Here is a 24,716-nt window from a genome sequence, read left to right as displayed (position 1 = left end):
GAGAAGCAGCCAGCTGAACAGCAGCATAGGGATCAGAGCAGAAACCTCCCTTGCTTCAAAGCCTTCCTCTCCAGGTAGGTTCCTCACATGGCCCCACAGCTCTATGCAAGGGCAAAGCAGGCATCCATCCAGCTTTGGAATAACAAAGCCCCCTTTTTACCTCCAGCAATTTCATTTGGTGACTTTTAGGCTCCTCATGTAAATCCCAGTGATGTCCACTTGCAGAGGGGAGCATGGAGAGAAGCTGGAGGGGAGGGGGAGCAGAAAAAGAAGAAAAGCAGAGTAGCCTTCCAAGATACTTTTGGCCATGTTCACAGTAGCTCTATAAAAGCTGCCTCACAAAATAGAGAAAGGCTGTAAGTGAGCATTTCCTATGGTTTCCCTACACCTAGCATTACAGTTCATCTGCTGTGAGAGGCCACAGCAACTGCAAAGCCTGTGACGCTGCAAGAAAGTCTGAGGTTGAGTAATCCTGAGGAAAGGCTAAGTTATACCCAGGCTGAACTTGGTCTTTTTAAATAGTAAAAGAAAAAATGTGGTGGGCTAACTCTTGCATCTAAATGCCAGTGAGTCTTTGCAGTCCTTCTTGACGCAGGCATAAAAACACATCAGCATTCTTGGTGCCTCCTGCTGGAAGCAGGCTCCCTCCAGGGCCAAACCTTGTGCTGTCACCTCCCTCGTGCACACAGTGCTGCTTCCCATCTCCTTAGTTCCACATGGCAGCAATAAAAAGCACCTAGAGAGGTAGCTGAGGCCAGTCCACACTCTCCAAGACACATCCCAGGGGCAAGGTCAAGGAGTTGCCCTCTCCGAGCACATCCCCCATCTCCCATGGCCCAGACCCAAGGCCCTCCTGCAGGTCTGATAGGGGCTGAGGTCACCATCTTCTTGCCTGCCCCAGGCTCAGCAGTGCTCTGGGAAGGCCAGCAAGATACTGCAGGGCCAGTGGCTCATGGCAGTCCAATACACATGCTACACAATTTTTGCACAGCCAGTGACACTTTAGAACATAAATGGATCCAAATCCTAAACCCATGACTCATCCAAAGACAGTCGCAGCAACACAGTCATTTATGTCTGTCTCAAATTCTTAAATTTGAAATGCTATCTACTGGGTTTTTCCTTCAAATGAAAACAAACCCATAATGACTTCCAATATCACTGGAGATGGATGCCCCCCCGGTCAGAGGCCTCTACTGCAGCCCCTCCCAGATGGGCACCATTCACACTGTGGCCAGGAAGGGCTAAGAGGCTACATAGGCTGTCCAGCACGCTGCTGGAACAAAAGCCAGTTGAGGGTATTTTCAGACATCTTGCACACCACAATTCTTGCATTTATTTTGGAATTCTTCTTGGCCCACACTGCTGAGCAGAATAAAGATACGAATTTGAGCACACAAAAGACTGCACTGGGCACCAATCAGTTCTTTTTCACAGATGATGCTAAGAACAAAACCATGCCCTAAGTGCACCTCTTACCTAGTGTGGTTTCATACTAACCCTGTCATGGATATTACGTGCTCTGAGTTTTGGGAAACCATGGTCTCATCTTGTTAACTCAGTGACTGAAATGGTAATTGGGGCACGATCCTTGTTGCAGAAATTTCTCTTGCTTAGAGCCTTGCCCCCTGCACAAGCGGCTTCTCCTTTTGTATTGGCAGGTGCCTGGTGAGGCTCAAATGAACATCTTCCTGCAGCTGCACAACCATACCTGAAAATGACAGGCACGAACATGACTCCATGGAACATTAGTCATCATGCACTGGTGTGAAAATACTTCTCAGCCAGTGCACTTAAAGCTGAAAACACTTTGTCTGTGCTGGCTGAAATGTATGGCTTTTCTTTCACCTTCCTTTTTGATAATGTCACACAGAGTGAGCACAGTAAATTGTGACAACTATCTGATGCTGGGAACACTGATTCTCCCAGTTATCTCCCACACTGATAAGCAATAAGTGGGCCGCTTCTTTGCCAAGGTAGATAACAAAGACTCGCAGCTAAGGATCCCACATCCTTCCCTTAAGGACCAATCATGAGCACAGTTCTCATGAGTACTGCTCCTCTGCACCACTTTAAGGTAAACAACTACAAACTTGTGTTTAAGTTTTGCTTAAACCTGATCTGATGTACCAAAATGTTTCTTTTGTAATTTGCCACCGCTGTAAACAGCTGCTAAGGAGTTACTCAGAATGTGCACTGTGCAGATCACAGTCAACTCAAAGAATGAAGAGTCATCATTTTAACTGTCTCTAACACAAAATTTTTGTAACATTAGCAGAAATGCCATGACCCAGTGAGCACCGCCACAGAAATACACTTCAACAAATCTTCTACAGCTAAATATGTAACAGGTCTCTTAGCACTACTGTAGATAACCCCAGATCTTGATTTTATAGATGTATACCGCCTGTTGTGGGAGATCTTGGGTTGCCTCCCAAAATTTGGAGAAGAATTTGGAATTAAAAAGAATCAGAAGGTTCATTCTTGAAATGAGCTTTTCCACCTTTATGTAAGCCCGTTCTTGACTGTTGTGCCATTGTACAGGATAAGTGTGTTGCTGCCCCACATGCTGACCTGCACAGCCCACATTCCAGCTCAAGCCATCTCTGCTTGAGAGCTACTAATACCCCTCCGCTATCTGTCTGACCCACAGACTTGAGCTGTGGCTGCTACTGCTAACCACTGCTATAAAAAAAAAGTCACAGAATCATAGGGGTTGGAAGAGATCTCTGGAGATCACCTAGTCCAACCCCATCCTAAAGCAGGTTACCTGCAGTAGGTTGCATAAGAGAGCATTTGTATTGCTTCCAAACAACAGGCAAAAAAGCCCAGCACAGCTCAGGGTCATGGAAGTGGAATCAGACTAGATTTGTCCTGTCTGTGGGCCACAGTCGGTACCATACTGCCTTCACGATCCCATCTCCAACAGCTCTGCTACAGTTGTGCATTCTGGTGGGCAAAGAAGCTGAGTGGTGCCATATGCAGGCACAAGACAAAGACCATCTGATACTTGGTGAGGTTGAACAGTTATCTCGAGTGTTCCGATCTGCAGCTGGAAAACACTTAGGTTATGGCCTGCAGAGCCTGGCTCCGAAGCACAGCTTCCCACCTGAGGTCTGGGCTGCCTTTTACCAACAACATCCAGAAGATCTCAAACTCTTGCTCTAATGAGAGACTGAGAGGATCTACAGCAACAAGTGGTGGGAGGTGCTTGCTTGCAGGAGAGAGCACTGTTGTGGGCTTCTTGTGTATGAACACACACAATGTGGTAGACATGTTAAGGGCACTGCAGTTGTGCCTCAAAGACCCCACAGTGTTTTGTCATGTGAGGGGGCTCAGCACCACAGTCACAGTACAGCCCTGAGATCCACCGACAGCAGGTCCACTGGGATGCCAGTACTGCAGGAGGACAGCCCTGCAGCCACCCCCAGCCCACCACGTCCCATCAGGGGCCTCCTGCCTCTTGTCCAGGCTGCTCAGCCAGCCCTGCAGGCCTCAGCACTGAGGAGCTCTACAGCATCCTTAGCATGGATCCAGATCCTAGTCTGCATTTAATTAGCTGTTCCTAGAGGAAACAAAAATCTGTATCTGTTACAGACTGATTCGTTGCTTAAGTGATAACTTGCACAACTCTTATTTCAGGCATCCTAATAATTCTTCGACAAAACACAGCATTCACTTTCCACATTTCACACTGGTGTCTTACTACTCACTCAAGAAATAGCTACATCGAGCCAGAGCTAGTATATTAAATGACAAGTTACAAGTACTTGCAAATGTTATTTCCCATTATTGTCTTATTTTATTATAAATCTCAGTTCTGTATTTTCAGTATGTCAGAATGATTAGTAAGAAGCAAGCTGTTTTTCCTATAAAGAACAAGCTTCAGTTTGAAAGATGACTGGTATCATTACTGAGACATTTCTCAAAAACCAATACTGTTGTCGTTTTAGAAAGAAAAAGTGCTATCAAAGAACAGTTGACATGGTTACATTTTCAAGCCACCTGAGCTAATGGTATTATTTGCAGCTCCGCACTCGGGACCCAATAGCTGTAGCTCCTCTTTTCCATATGTACTATGGAAAGTCTTAAAAATTATCCAAAAGGGGATGCCAATCTTTGCCATATTAAATTAGATACACCAGCAGAAAAGTAGTATTCTCTTCTAGAAAACGCTAAGAAAAATTCCCAATTCTGTTATTAGAGAATGCAATAGAGCTGAGTTTTAACCATTTCCTACAGCTTGTAAAGTGGTTTTGTTTTGTTTTATTCCTTTTTTCTTCTTCTTCTTTTTCTTTTTGCCAAGGGATCGGCAGAAAAAGATGAGCTCAAGCACCACGCTACATTTTGCAGTAGGCCAGCATATCCCCAGCCCTACCTCCCATGTGCTTTGCAGATGGCTGGTATACGTGCACATAGGCTAAAGTGTGAGATATGCAGAGGCACAAGCCTAGCAGCCAAGAATCATGGATTTCTGGGCTTATGACAGATGAAGCTTTTGCTCTTCCCTTGCCAAATACAGTTGTCACAGTTCTCCAAATGAATTTCTCATCAGGAACACTCAAGTACCTATTAACTTTAACAGCACTAGGCATCAATAATCCAAAAGACTTTTGAAAGATGTTTTTGAACTTCTACATCAGCTTTTTCATATTCAAGCTGAACATGAAATGAGTCAATAACATCCCAGTGATGATGGGAAGGGGAGGATCTATTCCTTCATTCTCAAAAGGGTCACCTTTAAGACTGGCTCCATCATACATTCCCACCAATGAAGCTCACGTTCAAAAACGTTCACATTCAAATCATTTTCATAACAAGTTCTTCTGAGGCTATAGACTACTGTTCAAAACATGATAAAGAGTGCACACCATCACCAAGGATCAATAGTTCAGACAAAAGTTCAGTGAACGCGGCCCAGGGTGAAGTTAGCTGGGGTTATTGCGGGCAAAGTGCAGGACCCAGCACTTAGTCCTGTTGAACTTCAACCCGGTGGCCTCAGGCCAGCAATGCAGCCCATCTAGATTGCTCTGCATGGCCTTCCTATCCTCAGGCAGATCAACACTTCCTCCCAGGTTGGTGTCATCTGCAAGCTTATTGTGCACTCAATGCCCTCATCCAGGTCATCAATAAAGACATTAAACAGGATAGATCCCAGTACTGACCCCTGGAGAACAGCACTCATGACCAGTTCTTCAGCTGCACTGAACTCCATTCACCACCACTCTCCAGACCTGGCCCTCCAGCCAGTTCTTTACCCACCAAAGAGTGTATCTGTTCAAGCCATGGGCTGCCAGTTTCTCCGGAACGATACTGTAGGAGACAGTGTCAAAGGCTTTGCTGAAGTGTAGTAAACTACATCAACAGCCTTTCCCTCATCCACCAGGTGGTTCACTCAATCTTAGAAGGAAATCAGATTGGTTAAGCAGGACCTGCCCTTCACGAACCCATCCATGTTAAATGCACTAAGCCTCAGGTTTCAGGAAAGGGTGAGATTTCTATTTCCCTGTTCATGTCTACAGATTGATCCCTAGAACAAATCAATCAAAAGTGAGAAGGCACCTGAAAACTTACACTGACACAATAGGAAAACTTTTAAATTATAAGTAAATTGTCTGCAGTTTCCACGTAGCTTGGCTGGGGCACAATCAGAAATTCAATTTTATGGGCTGGGTTACACAAAAGGAAAGGTTACAACCCAAGAATCCTTTCTGATCTTAAAATTCTTACTCTAAAATTCCTTACTACATACTGCAGCTATGTTGATTTGCTGTACAAATACCTGGCTATCTTCTTCAGCCGAAATTCATCTGATCTGAGACTTCATCTTTTGGTTTGCTAGTCCCAGCAATTGCTCCTCAGATAGATTACTGCATCTTTCAGTAAAGAAATCTTATTTTTTGTCTACTATGTCACAATTTGACATAGTTCATACACTTGATTACAGGATATTCTGCTATACTATAATTCAGTATTTTAAATAGGCTTGCAGAGGTTGATAAAAATCCAATCAGGAACAACACTTACAAGAATTAATTACTAATAACTGCTGTGTTTCTTATCTCTAGAGTAGTGCTGAAATAATAGCTAACAGTCTTCTCATACAGAAACATTCATGCCCCAATGGCAAACAGGCACAAAGGAAACCCTACCCCTCACATGAAGCAAGATGGACAGATTACCTGCACTAAGGCTTTGTAATATTTTCAACATGAAGTCATTTTTGCAGATCAGAATGCTAACTGCAGGGCTGTTAACACAAGGTCAAACCTGCTCCACCAACCTACTACCTAGCATCTTTCAGTCAACAGCACAACTCCAAATATTTGAAGATGCTACTGGCTAACCTGTCTATAATGAGAATTGCTGAACTGTTTGTTAATTAACACTCCAAAAAACAAAACAAAACAAAAAAACATATAGTTCTTGCTCAGGGGTAGAGTTGACACCTTAAAAGTTTCAATTCACATTGAAACAGGAATTAATTGTTAAAAACAGTCTGCAAAGAGACTCCTTCTGTATCCATGAGAATCCAGCAGGGAGAGAGTAAAGCATCTTCAGCCTAAGTTAAATCCAAACTTAATTACAAAAAGAAATGGTACTATTTTTGGTGTTCACTTTACACAGCCAAATAAAGCATTTCCAGTTTCTTCCTAGAGGTTCTCCAGTCCCCAGGCATCCTTATATCCCTCCTGCTGTACTATGAACTCTGTTTTGTTGAAATAGCTGTTTCATGCTGCCAAATGAGATTGTCTCATGAGAATACCTTGCATGATACACCCCCAGGCTGAGATTTGCATTCTTCCTCTCACAAATCTGTTCCATACACAAGTTCAGTACCAAGACTAACTCTGGAATGAACTTCAATACCTCTTCTTCTTATCTGAAGCTCTGCAATGTTTTTTGTTTATTTTCCTACCTGGGGAAATAAGACTCGAATAAGAAACCCAATTTTCTAGTTTAAGCAAGGTGTGAGAAGAAACTGCATTCTACTCCTTTTGGTACTCTATAATCGTAAACTCTAGGCACTAATACTGATGAAAGCATCAATACGGGGCTTAGCACATCAGACTTCATTGCCAATCTCTTAGAGCACTGCATTTCTTTAGTAACACAAATCTTTGTGTCTGCAAGATGCTTAGTTAAGTTCAACTTAACCAAGGTGGAAAGGATTTCAGTTTACAACTTTTCCCAAGGAGCCACAAGAAAGCAAAGCACAACAGAAAGGCGCATAATGGAAATGATTTCATACACACATTCTGGGAATGAGGGACTGGTCTGTTTTTATGAAACAAATGAAGCTGTATATGTTAACACAGCACATTTCAACATCATAAAGTTCACATACAACACAGCACTGGCCATCTGCTGCGGCACGCACAGCAAGATGTGTGTTCTGTGTATTGAAATAACAACTGCAAACTTTTTCAAAAGCGAATTTCCCATTTTGCTGTTGGCTGGCTAGGACATCATCACACCATTGGAGAATTCTAGCTAGAAGTGCATTAGGCCGCAGAAACAAAAGCAAGATTAGCTAAAGGGCATGAAGATTTCCATCTTAATAGCGCTGCACAGTTAGTTCTGCATGATGGTGTCTGTTCCATTAAAATTCCAATGTTTATAAATAACACTTCATCAAATGAGAAGGGAGAAAAAAAGAGCCTGATAGACCGCCACAGACTTCAATCTCATAATTTCTGGATGCCAAAGATTATATTTAATGTACTGGCTTCTTCACAAAACAGTGCATTCCCTAGAACAGCTTTTATAAAAATCACGGCAGCATGGCATTAATCCCCTCCTGAAAATACAAGAAACTTAAACCAAGTCCACATTTCAAGAACGTTATATCCCAAGGAACTCTTAGCCTTTTTTCCCTGGATTTTGGTCACTGCTTAAGTCTGCGAACCAAAAGGCTCATTCTGCTTGAAAATTAACAAGGCATCACCTGAGAAGTCTAGAATATTCTGAGATGAAAAGGACCCACAAAGATGACCCAGTCCAACTCCTGGCTTCACACATGACCATTCAAAATCCAAATCTTACGTCTGAGAGTTTTGTCCAAATACTCCTTGAACTCAGGCAGCTTGAGGCCATGACCACTGCCCTGGGCAGCCTGTTCCAGAGCACAGAGTCACTCTTTGGAGCAGACCCTGGCCCTGACCCCCAGCTGCCCTCCCCTGACAGCTCCATGCCGTTCCCTCGGGCCCTGTCGCTGTCACACAGAGCAGAGCTCAGCGCTGCCCCTCCGCTCCCTGTGAGGAGCTGCAGCCACCATCAGGCCTCCCCTCAGCTCCTCTGCTCTGGGCTGAGCACACCGAGGGACCTCAGCTGCTCCTCATACATCCTATCCTCAGGCCCTTCACCATCTTCACAGCCCTCCTTTAGAAGCACTGTAATAGCTTTATCTACTTTTTAATGTTGTGGCACCCAAACCTGCACTAAGTGCTCAAGGTGAGGTTGCACCAAGCAGAGCGGAATGGGACAATCCCTCCCCTCACCTGGCTGGCAGTGCTGGGCCTGATGCACCCCACAGTACAGTTGGACTTCTTGGCTACTCAGATTCAACTTGTCATCAACCAAAGCCCCACTGCATGTTCCGTCAAGAGTAAACATCTCCACTTTCACTTCTGCCAGGCTTCATTGAACTCACTTGCTTTCAGTCCTCTGAGTCCCTGCCTTAAATGGGTTGAGAGGTAACTCACATTCTGAGTCGTATCAGCACACAAACTTTTAAGAAAAGGTCCTGGACCTTTGGACTTGCTGAGGTCATTCATGTTTTGTTGGTGTAATTCATTTCAGTGAGGTGTCATTCTCAAAGCGTATCTGTTGAAAACAGGCTTTGGTTTTGGAAACTCGGTTGATATCTACATGGAAATCATAACTACAGCCAGTAACAGAAAATGTCTCATGCTCAGGAAAATGCTGAAGAAACAGCGCCCAATGCAAGGACAAAAAGCAAACAAAAACTACCTCCCACAAACCTGTCACAACATTTCAGTCCATTCCCTTAAGGGACACTCATCAATTGTGGTGGAGCGCTGCAGGGTTCACGTCCTTCTGCTGAGAGAAGGTACTTCTGCTAAGAAGTGTGAGGAACAAACCATGTGTGAATGCAGCACACACGCATCCCAGGTCCTGTTGCTGCTGTGGTTAATGGCATACTGTACTGCTTCAACCTAGTTCCCAGCCAATGCAGAGCTCCAGTCTCTGATTCCTACAGCAGGAGAGCTACAGATACAGCACATTAGTATTTGCTCTTAGGGAAAAGTGTAAGAGCCCCCCTAGCAATCCACTTCAAATACATTTTATGCACACTTTATCATGTAACTACATTTGCCTTTAAAGATACACAGGATACTTTGAACAGTATACTGGCAAAGGGGGCATAAGATGTCTAATAATAAATGCCAATTGTGTTTTTATTTCAAAGTATCTTTGAAAGGAACTTAGATGGCCCTTTAGTTTCCATTTTGCTTTCACAGAAAGAAGTTCAGCTTAACTTTTCAAATATGACAAGTAACTTTTGGATAGTCAGCTTATGATATTTTGAAAGACGTCATCTTTAACAAGCTTAGCGACTAGCGCACAGAAAATCATCTTTAAGACACTGAAACAAAAAAGTTTTGAGTATACAAAATCAGGTTGCCTTTCTGAACATTAAGCTGTTCCCCAGCATTTACTTATCTTATTTGCTTCTCATTCCCTGTTATTCCCTATCGAATGACTTACCAGATTCTCTCTCTGCCATCCAGATCAAATGCTCTCTACAGGTAATGATTCTCCTTGCTTCACTTGTTTTCCTCCTGCAGGCACACCTAGCATTTAGTGCTGGTCAATATTCACCTCCAAACTGATCTTGGCAGGAGTCTCCCATTCTACAGATCACAAAACTGAAGCAGACTCCTGGTGAAGGAAGCACCCACTGATCTCAAGCCTAGAAGTAGCTGGAGTTGCTCCAAGTTCTGTAGTAGTTCTAACAGAGACCTACAGCATTGTCATGGCAGAAGTGGGATGCAGCAGGACCTCCTGACTAAAGTGGGGACTTCTTGCCTGAATCATCATGTTCTGCGTAAGTTGAGTACAAGTTCAACATATCACCAGCAGACAAATAAGATTCCATTTCCAGTCCCACCTGAAGAGTCTGCCTCGGAAGTCAATAATGCAGCAATCAATCTGACAAGCCAAGGATATCCATCCTACAAAATACCTACAAAATACAGATATGCTGCCCAGAAAAAAAACTTTTTTTCCCAGAATTGACAAATTTTATCAGATGCCACAACCCTGAATTAACATATGTGTAAGTCAAAATCTGCTGTTCTGTTTTTCTTCAAACTGCTACAGGGAAAAAATTAGAAGGAATTCTAAATATTTCAATGCTCTTGGAATTAATGCAGTATTGCAACAGAGGTGAGGCAGTTGCCAAAACTTAATACGAAACATTATATTTAATGCATACTGGTTATTTTATCTTAAGATGCAAACACTTTTTTTTCACTTCTGAATAAAGACAAAGCCCATCGTGATACATTCAAACCGTTCTGAAACCAGACAGTCTGGGCACCAGTACTTAATGGTTAACTGCTGAAGATGGGCAGATGAGCAGTTGAATCAATTGCTTTCAATCATGTCTTCAATTCTTTCCCCAGGGAAATGCTTGAGTAGATATCATTTGAAAAAGAACAACCTGGAAAGCACACAGGTTCTATGTTTCAGAGCTCTAGCCAGCCAGTTTGCAGAAATCCAGGAAATGAGATGTAGAGCAACACTAGACTGTTTTGGTCCCTAAAGCAAAGAAATACACCAATGGGTCAGCTTAGATCTGCAGTAACAACTGGCATGTGAGATTTCTGTTCTCCTTAGATTATTCTCTTTTCAATTAAAAACCATTATAATTTAGATTGTGTGCTCATTTACAAACCACTGCAGTCAATTATGAATTATCAAGGGCCAATAAATTTACAACAGTACTTAAGAGTTTTGCCAGAAATTGGGAAACTTTTTTCCAGACACATAAGAAGCACAAGATACTTACCCTGAGACATTTTGTCAAGGGAAAACTAAAATCAAGCTGCAGCTTGTATGATTGCAGCACACTGAATAAAAACAGTTGAAGTCTGAAGTGAACGAACCACAGACAAATGGCAGGAATCAGGGACTAAAGCTCATTATTTTGTAGTGAAGTTAAGAGTATAATTCTCCAGAAAAGTCTATTATAAGAGGAAAAAAACAATTCAACACTTTCCCTGTTACAGAGAAAAAAAGGGAAATAATGACTACTAAAGAGAGAATATAAGAGAATATATTTACTCTATAGCTCATGCACACATTATGCTTTTCACAATGCTTTTATTCTCTTTCATTTTTACTCCCTACCGATGGTCAAAGATTTGTCTATATTGCATAGCGAAATCATTGCTGACAAGTGGTCACAGACAAATTTCCTACATCTACACTTGTAACAAGAGATATACCCTGCTCTAGTTCAGCTGCACCCTTTGTTGTCAGCAACTGTCAGCACTGGTTCAATTTAATGCACTAAAGAGAGTACAAACAATTTGGAAAGAATGATTTAAGTGGAGTGGGTCCCACCCGGCTCCTTCAGAACACACATACAGAACAGCCAATGCAAGAAAAACATTTAAAAATTATTAGGTTATCTAACAGCAAAAAACCATCAGATCTGGCAGTGGGATTCAAAGCATCTGAAGTTACTTAAGTGTCACGACCATAAAAAATCCCAGGAAAAAGCCAGCAAACCAAAAACATGACTTGTCAGTTTCCCAAGTTAGATTCACTCATTTCTCCAGCACTCTGTGATAAAGAGTGCAGTAACAAAATCAGTATCACATATCATCAGAAGCGTTATATACTGTAAGAAAGAAATATCATTGGTAATTTAAAAGGCAGTCCATAACTTCTCTGTAGAAGGTAAATCCAAGTAATGCAGATTGCACTGGTGGAGCCTACCACAGCTTTGAATCATGTTGACAGTCACTCTCTAATAGCCAAAAGAATTACAGTCTGCTGGATTAATGTTGTACACTGTCATTAGGCTGGCAATTAAATCCCATTTCTGAGATTGTGTGATCTGAGTTACCAACATCTGCAAATATTCTTACATCTTGTGTAACAGCTGGCCACAGATCATGATACAGCAAAGGAAAAAGGCCTTTTTAATGGCTCCCACGTTATTCTGGACTTAAAACTTCATGATGACAGCAGCTTCTCAAAACAGCCCATGAATCAAATTTATTATCCATTTGTCATGTGGGACTTCTTAACTCTAAGCCAATATAGCAATAAAGAATCAAGGTCATTGTTTATTGTACATGAATAAAAATTAACCACCTGTTCAAAGTTTTACCTGTTGACATTGAGTGGTATTTTGGTCTCAGAGACTTCTGACATCTATAACATTTACCAGTTTTGTGAACACGTGAGAAGCCACTCTCAAAGAGCATCTCCACTCATGACAGTCCGTCTTAACCTTAAAAAATGGTCAGCCATTCTGCTTCCAACATCAGTTGCTACACACAGTGAGATGGGCAATTCAATTACAGGATGCTCTCACAAGGAATTAATTTCATTCCCAATAGTATCATTGAATAGCTAAGCAGATCAGTGATTTTCAAGAGATCATTTAATGACAAGAACTGCAGTACAGGAAGATCTTTAACAGCCATACTGAACAGAGAAGAGAGACTTTGAAAACGAAGATGTGGCTCTACAAATCCGTTGAAGAAAGAAAGAAATGTTACCTGCAATCACAGTCATGCTAGGCACTCCTTTCGTTAGAGCTTATCCATGAGGCCTAATAAAATGCTAAGAATGGAGATTTAAGTAAGGAACAATACTTCGAAAAATCCTGATCCTTTACTTCTTAAACAATTACTTGCAATAATAGAGGAACATAAAATGTTTGCAGCCAAGAATCACAGAGCATAACCAATTTGAAAATCCAAAATAAGGTAGTCAGGGGACTTCGTTTGGAATGCACAGACAATGACTTTCTCCAGAGTGTTTTCTCTGAGGCAGATGCCCCAGGCAACTACAGATCACTCACACCAAGCACTGACTGGCACTCACAGCTCGCTAGGGACTAGAGACATGCAGAGGCCCAGGCCCTCCCTCCCAAAGCAGGTGCAAAGCGGGCAGTACCTCTTTGATGCGCTTCACCAAAGCATTCTGGTCAAAGGCAACAGCCTCTGCGCACTGGTGAAGATGGTCCTGGTACCGGAGACACAGCTGCAGCACTTGATGTGGATCCAGCTTCTCTAGCTTGGTGTTGGATGGAGACGTCTGCCCACTGAGGAGTCCTGCAAAGCAAGGGGAGCAGTGGAGTTAACTCAGCTGTTCATATCACCAACCCAGCTGCAGTCAGAAGCAGCACAGCACATCCAGAATAAACACTTTTAAAGGAATAATTAAAAGCTAATTCAGGCTGCAAGGCTATCGAATGGACTTCAGCAATACAGAGGTCCAGGGGAAGCTAGAAGTGGGAAGGACATGAATTTTTGGATGTTAAGGTTTCGTAGCAGTGTGAAGAACAGTTTGCTATATAGCTTAGCCCTCCTTGACAGAGCTTAAATACAGAATCTAAATGTAGCACCATAAGGCACGACAGCTTGGTTTACACTGGTAAGCTGCATGAAGCAAGTCCTGCTTCTTCTTTGTCACAAACCATTCTGAGCTCCAAAAATGACCCTCCTTCTCATTTAAGTGTGCCAGAGAAGTAGTCCAGTTCTGTGCACCCCTAAGGGCATAAGACTCAAACTAATTTCTAAAAACAATTACAATTCACTGGTTATGCAAAGCAAAGCTGAATAAAAAAGGTCCCACGTAAGTTAAATGAGATAAAACGTCCAGGCTTTGCCAACCTTGACTTTTAGAAGAATCCTTTCACGCTGTAATAAAGATTTTTCTTTACAATCTCAAAGACTAGCTACATATATTTAAATTTTATAATGAAATTAAGATTCTTACCTGCTCCCTACCTATCTACATGACTCCAGGTTTCACAAAATGCTCACAAAAAAAAGAAGAAAAAAAAAAGAAATGGCATGACACTTAAAAGTGGGCCCAGTGGGCCACTGTTAATACCCAGAGAAACAAAAGGCAAAATCATTTAAAGAATTTCTCCTGCCCGTTCTTTACTGCTTGCACTGTGCAACTTGAGAACCTTGGTTGAGCCCAATCATACATGCATCACATGTCAATTTTCTCCACAACTTCTGGAAAAAGTGATATTAAATATTAAGGTCAAGCTTTATGTTTATATATATATTTTTTTTTGTATATGTATATATATATATATATATTTGTATATGTATATATATATGATTTTTCTTTCCTTGATTTATTCTCATTTCATTTTGCTCCAGCATTAGCAGCACATTCTCCTAGCTGGGACGCCACCTGTGACAAGCGGCACACATAAATACAATCTGCTTTTTCCAACACATCTGTCAGGCTACATAGGCTGAATTCGGCAACTGCACGCACACGTCCTTTGGGGCTCTCCATTTACCAACAGGAAAGGACATTAAAACGGCAAATGCAAGAAAGTATCACACCAAGCAATTAAAAGAAGTAATAAATGCAGGTTAACTGAATTGGAAAAGTTCTTCTAAGAATGTACCTCACTGGGAAATGGAAATTACTTGAATGGCCCCCATGCATACTGAAAGCTACAAACAAGCTGTGATATAAAGTTCTTGCCAAAAGACTCACAAACTAGACAGAAAGACTGAGGCTGAAGTATCTTACGAATTTGAGAAAGTTAAACCTCTTCAAGAACATTTCCAGACAGAAATGAAAACAAAACTAGGACAACAATCTCATCAAATATGATGAAGTGAGTTTACTTTGCATCAACAGTCAACATGTTATCCTCTCAGGATGCTCTCAGTTTTCCTTTACACAAACTCTTTCTTTTCCTCATCTTCAGAGAAAAAAAAAAAAAAGATAGTTTTGTTTTGCTGACTTGTTGCCCACTACAACACCACCACCTGAGTCAAGACATCAGGAGAAGAAACACCAGTAACTGTTTGGTCTCAACACTCTTTATTAACCAAAGCATTTATTTTCTATAAAGAACCACCTCCAACAGAATCTTAGGCCCAGCAATATCAATTGCAAATCTTTCAAAACTACTCTCAGATGAAGTGCAACACTTCAGTGAGTGCAAACCAGAAATTAGACTTTTCCTTTTAAGTGTATACATGACATGTTTTAGCATTCCATCAGCTTCTTAGTTTTGATCCTCTCTACGTTTAACTTTTCAGGATAAATGTTCAGATAACATCATCACCTTTTACTATGCCGAATGTTCACAAAACAATGAAGAGTTCGCCATACACCTGAGGCAGTTTCTCTATTTCCTCACTGATTTAAATACACAATGCTATCAACTAACTAATTTTCTTTTGGTTGACTAACCTCTCATCAACTTCAAGAGGAGTGAAGAGAATTAGGCTCTATTTAATAGTTTTAATTAAAATGAAGCATGCATTTGGGCTAACTTAAGCTGCTTCTAAGAGTTTTAAGGAGAAATAGGCCAAGGACAATGAAATGAGCTGCAAAGGACTATGCTACCTAAACGTACTTACAGCCCTGTAGAGGTTACATAATGCTAAAAGCAAAGTGAATAAATTGCAAGGAGCCTCTGACTCACCATCCAACAAAACATGAGCTCAAGTAAACGCAGACATTCAAGCTGGAATACCTTCATAAGGCGGCAGAAGTTCAAATAAATGACATACATCGTTCAAAGACAGAGGATGGTATTATCTGTGGTGATGCAGCTGGCTGGAGCCAAGGCAATTAGCTTCTCTCCAGATCTCTAGGTTCACGCTGCCAGTGTCAGAGAAAAATTTAGCTCAGAATTTCAATTTATAGGAGATGAAAAATTAGAATAAGCAACAGAATGAAAAAGGCCATGTACCTTTGTATCTGACAAAAAAAACCCTCAACAAAAATCCGTCTCCCATCTTTTCTTGTACACAGTGACTACTTACTACCCACACTCTAAATATTAATATTTTATTAATTCACAGCTACTTTTTTTTCAGCAAGTCAGTAGCTTTACTTCAAAAGAGCAGATAGCAGCAGTAACTCATCTTGATACATCGTGAAAGAGACTGAAAACAGTTAAGACAGTTGAGGAGTCCAGGAGGAACCAAAGGATTCAGTGCTGCAACCTGCTGCTCCATATCTCTCTCCTTCATCCTCTCCTCGTAAGCAGGCAGCAGTGATCCTAGAAGGCTATCATGCACTATCCACAAGCTCAGCCCTATAGGATAGTGGAGCAGCACGCTGCCCTACAATCATGAAAAGCTTAAGATTCACAGGAGAAAAAAAAAAAACCAACAACCAAGAGACATGGAAAAAAAGGGCAGAAGGTTAAAAAGGGTGTTGCTGGTATCCTTTGTTTCTGTACAGCAAAGAGTTGAGGAGATAAACTACAAGCCTCCAGTGATTCAGCATTGAGACAGCTTCGTTTCTGGAGAACTGTGAACTTCCAGGTATTATTAAATAACTTTCTTCTTGAAAATCACTACTTCCTTCTCCAAGCTCTGTCCCACACTTTGAACTCTTCACTGAATAGCCCCATCCTATGGGATGGAAGTAGAGTTGGCAGATATGCGAATTTTAAAAGGATATGAGATCATATCTCGTGTAACAAAATATTTATTAGGTCAGTCTCTCAAGCGCCAAAAGGTGGAGAGGACAGAGGTCCCCAGTGGCTCAGGCTGCCTCCTGAAGCAGCCAGCATATGAACTCGCTCATCAGCATGCCAGACCTCACTGCTGTCCTCACAGTGTCGTTTGCATGATTACTGCTTTACTTTCCCTGCCCCCCTCCAGAACACATTCCTATTCTCAGACTGTAAGAGAAAACAACCTAACATTTCCATTTCTTATTAAACTAGATACTCATTTTCCAAGCTGCTGGTTGTCGTTTAAAGACAGAAACACACCAGAAATCACTACTACACTGATTGAAAACTGGAGAAAGATTGCTCAGCATGAGGGATGCAAGTTACCCCAATGTAACAAGGGAAGGTGGCACAGAGGATGGCAAATTGACTGTAGACAAACTGAACAGCTATTATGTGAGCAAAGAACATATTTGTATTGTGGCAAGGAATGTTGGCTGTAACAGCAAATTTTCCTCTATTTTGGAGCCCATACCATGTGATCCTTTTATTTCTGCATGGGTGACAGATGGGCTGAAAACTCTTGTCCTGTCACATCATTCAACAGGCAACTTTTCTGACTAGAGAGCCCAAATATTCTCTCAGTGTGAATGATGTGCCTCAGTTTCCCAACACTGTGAGCTACTACCTGTAAGACAATACTCAGAAAGATACAAAAATCACCTCCACTCTTCCTTTATCTTAGAACAACAGCACTTAAGGAAATCCAAGACATTTAAGTTTCTTTAAAAAATATAGTTTCCTATGGGACAGAGACAAAAAAAACCCAAACTCTTATGAATCTCTACCTACTAAAGGCACAGATCTTACATAGAAAAAAATTCTGATCCAGAGGAGGTTTTAATATTAATTACACAAAAAGAGAATTTGTAAAATATTTTTGACTTCTGAGTTTCATTTTTATTTAGGCTTAGATCCTGCAAATATCTGTGTACCATTAAAATTTCCTCCTGTCACAGAAGAATGGCTACATATAATCAGTAAGGTGCACGTTTTTTTGTACCAATGAAGTTTGCAATTTCTCCGAAGCAGTCCCTTTTGCCCCACATTTTAAAGAATCTGCAAAGTGGTTAGCATGATGGAGCCTGCTCCTGACTGGGACTTTGAACACTGCTGCAAAAATGCAAAAAAAAAAAAACAACCCAAAAACAAAAAAACCAACATATTTGTTGAATGATGCAAAAGATTGCTAAATTAAGATCTCTGTTTTAAAAGAGCAAGCAAAAACAAGCAAATCAAAAACACTTCCTCATTTGGATTTTTAGGAATTTGAATATCCAAAAGGGGAAAGCATTTCTTCAGTTGTATGCACTGAAAGTTACTTACATGTGTTTCTTTATAACTACAAGATTGAGCATCAAGCCTTGGAGAAATTGCTACTGGCTGCCAGAAGATCAGTTACTTGTCCAATTGCACTTATTTTGAAACTTCAGGTAGGGAAAAAGGCACACAATGCGCTCTGAAGAAAAGCAAACCACTGCACCACATCAAATAAAAGCAACCAAGATCCCGCCAAGTGCATCTCTCCACTGATTTACTTATTCAATTTAACTTCTGGAGCACAGAAATAATATATAGGAGTGCTCTCGACTAGGCAGTTGCCTAGTTGTGCAGTCCACTTCCTTCCACTGACCCAAAAGAAGAAATACAAAGAAAAGACTGGGAAAATGGATGGCATAATTCACAGGAATGCGAGAGCGGTGATTCTGTGTCATGCAATAAACTGCATTTCCTCCACAGGTACTGTTTTCTTTTTGTGGCAAACACATTAAGACCTACCATCTAAGACCTACCGTTGCTTGCTTATGTAAGCAGATTACATCTGCAGGCTACAACAGACCTCATTACCCCAAGCACTACGCACGTACAAAGGGCAGAATACTAACGTCACTTTACAAGATGAGGAATTGCGGCACCGAGAGGTTAAGTGATTTATCTGAGACCACATGGAAGCTGCTGTCCCCCAGCCTGATGACTCCACTACCAGAACATCCCTCCCCTTCTCTCACCCTCACGTAACACATTCCAGCAGTGCAGGAAGCAGCACAGTCTGTTTTCCTGTGGAACAGTCAGTATTAAACACATTTATGCAGTCTCTCCCACACGGCTTCTCAGACATCTAATAAAACTTTGTGAGACAACCACAGCCAAATTAAGATTCTTCCCTCCAGACCCCCAAATATATGCTCCTCTAAAGGGAAAGCCCAACTCCCATTTTTATTACGCTTACTGCAAGCCAGCACTGACACACAGTTATTACACATATCCATTCACTGCACTAAAGCAGCAGAGAATATTGTGTTTTAGTTTGCATGGGGATTTTTTTGTTGTTGTTGTTTTGTTTTTTTCCTTCTTCTGTAGGGTTGCAAAAGAAGTCAGCTTACCAGGAGATCAAAACCTAGAGCTAGCTTTGAAGAGGCAGGATGGAGGGAAGTACAGGACAGAGGGAACCTCCGTCTGAGGCAACAGCAAGCTGCTACTTCAAGAATTTCAGCATGGAAATCATTTAAAAAAATCTCAACTTTACCTGTCCACCTATACAATAACAAGACCTTGAAAAGATCTTGAAATAACAAGACCTTAACAAGGCTTTCCTATCTCTCTCACATTGTAAAATGTGGTTAACATTTGTCCTCAGATATAAAGTTTTCTAGGCTCTAGATGAAAGAGAATAGGGTAAGCAGGAACTAATTACAAGCTAAAACTCATGTAATTGATTATATTACTAAGGCTAACTTTTATTTTATTTTAGGCAAAAGTGTATGGATATTTATCCACGTGGGGTAGCACATACTACAAACAAAACCAAACCACAATGCAGAGTTGTTTGTAGAGGAAAGGTGACATCTGAAGTCACCTCTGAGCAAAAGGGCAGCCACGTGAAGCTGAGGCAAGTTTGCTGTTCCACAATAGCCAGCTTGTGTCTACACTATCCCAGGTAAATTCAGTAAGAACAGAGTACACTGTGCTGCTTTTACCAGGAGACCATGCACAGACAGTAACTACAGCACAGCCCAACTGCTGCATGTCTGAGTTCACAACCCAGTTTTCTCCATGGTAACTTACTCATATGCATGTGTCTGAGATCTCCTAAGGATTATTTAAAGCAAAATGAGCAGCCATTCCAGGTTTATAGAATCCATTTGTATCTACAACTTGTCTGTAAATGAGGAATGGCTTTTCAACAAGTAATGTATGCATTAGACAAACAAATACTACTATTTGTTGATTTTCTCCTAACTTTTGGGTACCTTCTTCAATGTCAGTGTTCAGATGTCAGTTTGTGATTGCAATTTATTGCCAAAACGTGACACAAAGCAAGAATGGTGAGCAGGCCACTTACTTACAGAGCCAGTAAGCGTAAGTCTTCTACTGGTTTAGAGTGGCAGGGAAATGTTTAGAGATTGAAACAAAAATAATTACTTTTAAATAATGGCAGCTATTGATAAAGTTATTGGTGTTTTGTAACTGTAAAAAAAGCACAGCACTGATTGCTGCATAACCACTATTTACGTACATGAAATACAGTTTCTACTTGGTATGTAGTAATACTTTTAATGCGCCTTCTTTCTTTTTTGTATCATCACAAAAAGCAGATGTGATATTTTTTTCCCTTTTCCATAATTTTTGTTTCAAAGCAATGTATAATTCAGTGGTAGGACTAAAACTATTCAGTTCTGCTCTGATAAACACAGGCCTCCACTCCAACTGCAGCCCCACAACTTAAGGGCTTCAGCCAAGGCACACTGCTGTAGAAAAAATAACGTCACAACAAAAGAGTTATGGCCACGTCATGGCCTTTGTCCAAGTTTCCAAAAGCACTATTTAAAATATATTATTGAACTGTCTAAAGAACTAAAATACACCTGGCCACAGGTCCTAGGAACTGCAATTTCTGTCTGTTATGCGCATTCAGAAAAATATACCAAAGAACAGGAGAGATTTGTAAATGCTATAGAGCTGGCATTTTTACTTTGTTTTCTTTTCTCACATGCAACCTAGTTTATCACTCAACCATTGTGCTAGCAGTGTGGGCTGCTATTTCATGTAAGTTTTCATTTGGCTGACACTTATTACCTAAACTAGCTAGCTCATTTTTTTCCTATATGCTGTAGTAACGTGATCTGAAAGTTCTCAGTTCGTAAGCCCCTTATTTTTAAGAAATCTGTGCAAAGGTATTCTCTGCAGGCTTCATGAGCATGCCATGGAAGTGGCTGCATTACTCCGGTAATTACTCAGTCTGTTTTTATTCCACTCTTGCACTAAAACTGATTTCAGAAAAAAAATCAACAGTGCCTTAGTTTCCACTGGGATAGAATTATTTTCTTTAGCATCTGGTATGATGTTTTGTTTTGGTTCTAGGAGAAAAACAATATTGATAATACACTGATGTTTATAGCTGCTTCTAAGCAGTGCTGTACAGAGCCAAGGCCATTCTCAGCAAAGGGCCCAAGGAGCTGGGAGGGAACAGAATAAGGACAGCTGACTTAAACTGGCCAAAGGGATATTCCATAGCATATGATGTCACACGGAAGGAGTTTTGAAGGGGGTGGGAGTTCATTTCACTCCCTTCCACTGCTCGGGGGGGACTATCTGGGCATCAGCTGGGGGATGTGTTGGACAGTTGCTTGTTCATCACTTCTTACGCACACACACACACACACACACACACACATATACATGTACATATATAATCATAACTATTTTCCTTTTGTCTATCTTCGTAAACAGTTTTATCTCAACCCATGAGTTCTACTTTTTATTCTCTCCCCATCTCACCCAAAAGAGGGGCCAGTGAATGACAATATGATGCTGAGCCACCTGCTGGTTTAAACCACAACAAAGGAATACAATACTTGCCATTTTCCCAGTAGTATCTGAACAGTTGCAACTGTTAATACAGGTATTTTTCCAAGGCCAGAGGGAGACATGGAGCTAGATCTAGCATTAAACTATAAACAGAGAATACTGAAATCACTCAAAAGCTGAGCTGGGGAAGGAAGGAGGAAAGCAACACATGGTATTTACTTTTGACAAAGTGTTTAAAAACTAATCACTCAACCTTGTGCCCTTCCTAGGGCACCTAAAGCATTCAATAGCTACACTGAAATAAGCAGCCTACTACACTCTGTATTACTTCCACGTTTATCAACTTCTGTCAAATACTGTCAAGTAAGAAAGTACCTTGCAGAAAGACAAAATACACAAGGAATCCCTAGCATGAAGTGTTTTACAGACCCAAGGGGGGAAATCAAGAACACTGTACCTCCTCTACAGTAGGTAGTTTACATTCCTTTCGCACTTCAGTAAAAGAACTCACTAGTAAAATACTATGAAAATGCACCACCTTACTATTAAAATAAGCTGCTACATACCCAAGCATTAATGACAGCACTTACGTGATTCTGTCCTCACAAGCAGCCAGTAATGGCAGTCCAGTTTCCAGCAGCTCTGCACACAGCATATGGCATCTGTGGTCAGCAAGCTGGGAGCCTCTCAAACCCTCACTCCCCATACTCCAAGCCAAGGCCTTGGGCCCCAGCATGGCCATAAAGCTGGGGGACAGCTTAAGGACAGTGCTGGCAAATTCCATGTTTTGGCTTTGATGTTGCCTGTGTCACTCCCTTTGCAATCAGATGTACCCAGGATATAACAGCTCACAGCTGCCTCCACTTAACCTCCACCTCAGACAGTGTAGCTGTGAAAACATACCCCTCTCCCAACACTGACTCTTTAAGTTATTAATATACAATCTGCTGATGACACGCTCACACACAGTGCAGATCTATTTCCTAAACCCATTATAGAAAGTATCAGTCATGTTACAGCAAAACTTTACTTCCCTCACCATAGCACTTCTACTAGGTACCTTTCCATATACTCAATGCAGAGTTTTACTCACCCAAATCACAGCTTCCTCACAGCACTTACAAGGACTGTCACAAGAGGCAGTAGTCTTGTAGATGGAACAGGAAGCTTTCAGCAGCTGGGACAAGAGCCCCGAGAGGGGCAGAGAGACAAGTATTCTTCCAGCCTAGGACAGAGCCTGGCATGTAGTACAAGGCTACATAAGGCACAAGAGCAACTCAGCATCCTCTGACTACATTAAGATGCACACACAGAAGTTAGAAAAACAGAGCATACAATGGATGCATAAGGCATCAGTAGAATACCCTTTACGGTAAGGATGGCACAGCACTGGAACACGTTGCCCAGAGAGGTTGTAGAGTCACCTTCTATGGAGATATTCAAGACCTGTCTGGACACCTATCTGTGTAACCTGCTGAAGGGTACCTGCATTAGCCAGGGGGATGGACTTGATCTCTTGAGGACCTTCCAACCCCTGTAATTCTGTAATACCAGTTAGTATGATTGCCAGTACATCATCTCCCTCTGCTCATTACATTAGAAAATACACACAGTGGCCAAATAAAACAAAAATGTTAGTCAACTGATCAGCATTTAAAAAAAAAAAAACAAAAACAAAAACAACAACAACCAAACCAGACCATCTGATTTGCTTGACTAAAAGTGAAACTTAACAGCATTTCAACTGCCACATCCCCACTGGGTTCTCTGCTTGCACACAAAGCCAGTCACAGATCTCAGCAAGGATATGGCAGTGGAAGTTTCAAAATGCTTAAGAAGTATCTGAATCAGAGCACAGAGCTGCAGGGTTCAGCCACTAAGGCAATGGTCTAAAGAGGAAGGCTTGCTGTCAGTCCTGGCCTCTAGGCTGTGTACCACCTTCTTCCCAAGCCCTCCACCCCAGCTCACCCATATGACAGCTCTGTCTTCCGCCTCTAGAGATCACAAGGAGCAAACCTGGCTGGCAGTCACAGCACGACTGTAAGGTGTAAAGAGTTCAGCAGCCACAGGTAAACCCATGGGATGTGGCAGAGCACCAGGACAAAAAGAATTCACAAACACAGATTTAAAAACAACAACAAAAATCACATTACTCTTTATTAATATACTAAAAATGCACATAAAGCAGTATTTTTAATCACTCACTACTCACAAAACTACTGCTTTGCTAGTGACACAGACAGTTACTAGTTCTTACATTCTGTACAGAAGGTTCTGACTTCAGATAAGGAACAAAATAGCAGGAAAGGATGAGCTCTGAAGCCAAAGAGTTTTGATGCCAGGCAAACTTCTTTGTTACCAAAATAGGGAGAAGAAAAAAAAAAAAGAAAAAAAACTGCAGACTTGATTCCAAATCAGGTTTTCAAGATTATTCATGAAAACAAATGAAAATTAAGCATTTGGTGGGGAAAATCTCTGCTTACTCCTATTTTAAGGAAATTTATTTTCAATATTTTTGGCATCTTTAAAGGTCTTTGCAATTACACCACTCTAGCAAATCACAGCACCTAAGAGGATTTACTTTATAGATCAGTCAAGGTTTAAGAATAGATAAAATTCTGATGCTTGCAAGCAGATGCTTGGCATTGCACCAGCAGCCAGAACTCCTACTCTGCAGAGATGTACCATGGCTGTTTAAGCAGGCACAGGCTCAACTGCTCCTTCTGCATGAACACATACAGGGTAAGGCAGCTGCACAGTTCCAAGCACCTAAACAGCCTGAAAATTAAGCAGGCACTGCAGAACAGCTCACCTGCACAAACTCCTCACCCTGCAGCAACTTGTTCTTGTGCTGTCTAAAGACTACGTAGCTTCAGCATCCTTTTCCCGAAAGCCTCCATCAGGCCAAGTATAACACTGAACCCGGCAAAATACTTAAGTCAGTAAATCCAGATCTAAGTGACCTCAACCTACCACATCTAACACCAACCCACAGCAACTGGAAGTCGACTTTGACATTAGATTTTTCACTTTCAGGATGCAATCTGTACTTTCTTAGCAAGCTAACAGAACTTGCTTTCTTAGTACCTGTTCATATTGCCCTCACTGTTAACGTCAGCATGGCTGTGTGAACTGCAGCTGTTAACAGAAAGCAGCTGTTTTGATACAGGTCCTCCGTAAATGT

General features: G+C 41.4%; 1 protein-coding gene across 1 annotated transcript in view; it reads right to left on the bottom strand.

Moving 5' to 3' along the window:
- BORCS5 (BLOC-1 related complex subunit 5) overlaps positions 1-24,716 on the bottom strand; it is a 70,379-nt gene that overhangs the window by 16,173 nt on the left and 29,490 nt on the right. The window contains exon 3 of the mRNA XM_042889765.1: positions 13,165-13,322. Within this exon, the coding sequence (XP_042745699.1) occupies positions 13,165-13,322 (158 nt within the window). The remainder of the gene's footprint in view (positions 1-13,164; positions 13,323-24,716) is intronic.

Source organism: Lagopus leucura, unplaced genomic scaffold (assembly GCF_019238085.1).
Source record: "Lagopus leucura isolate 7727_CA_CO unplaced genomic scaffold, USGS_WTPT01 Super-Scaffold_100159, whole genome shotgun sequence".
NCBI lineage: Eukaryota > Metazoa > Chordata > Aves > Galliformes > Phasianidae > Lagopus > Lagopus leucura.
Note: the sequence above shows the minus strand (reverse complement) of the source record. Positions and strands in the feature narration are given on the sequence as shown.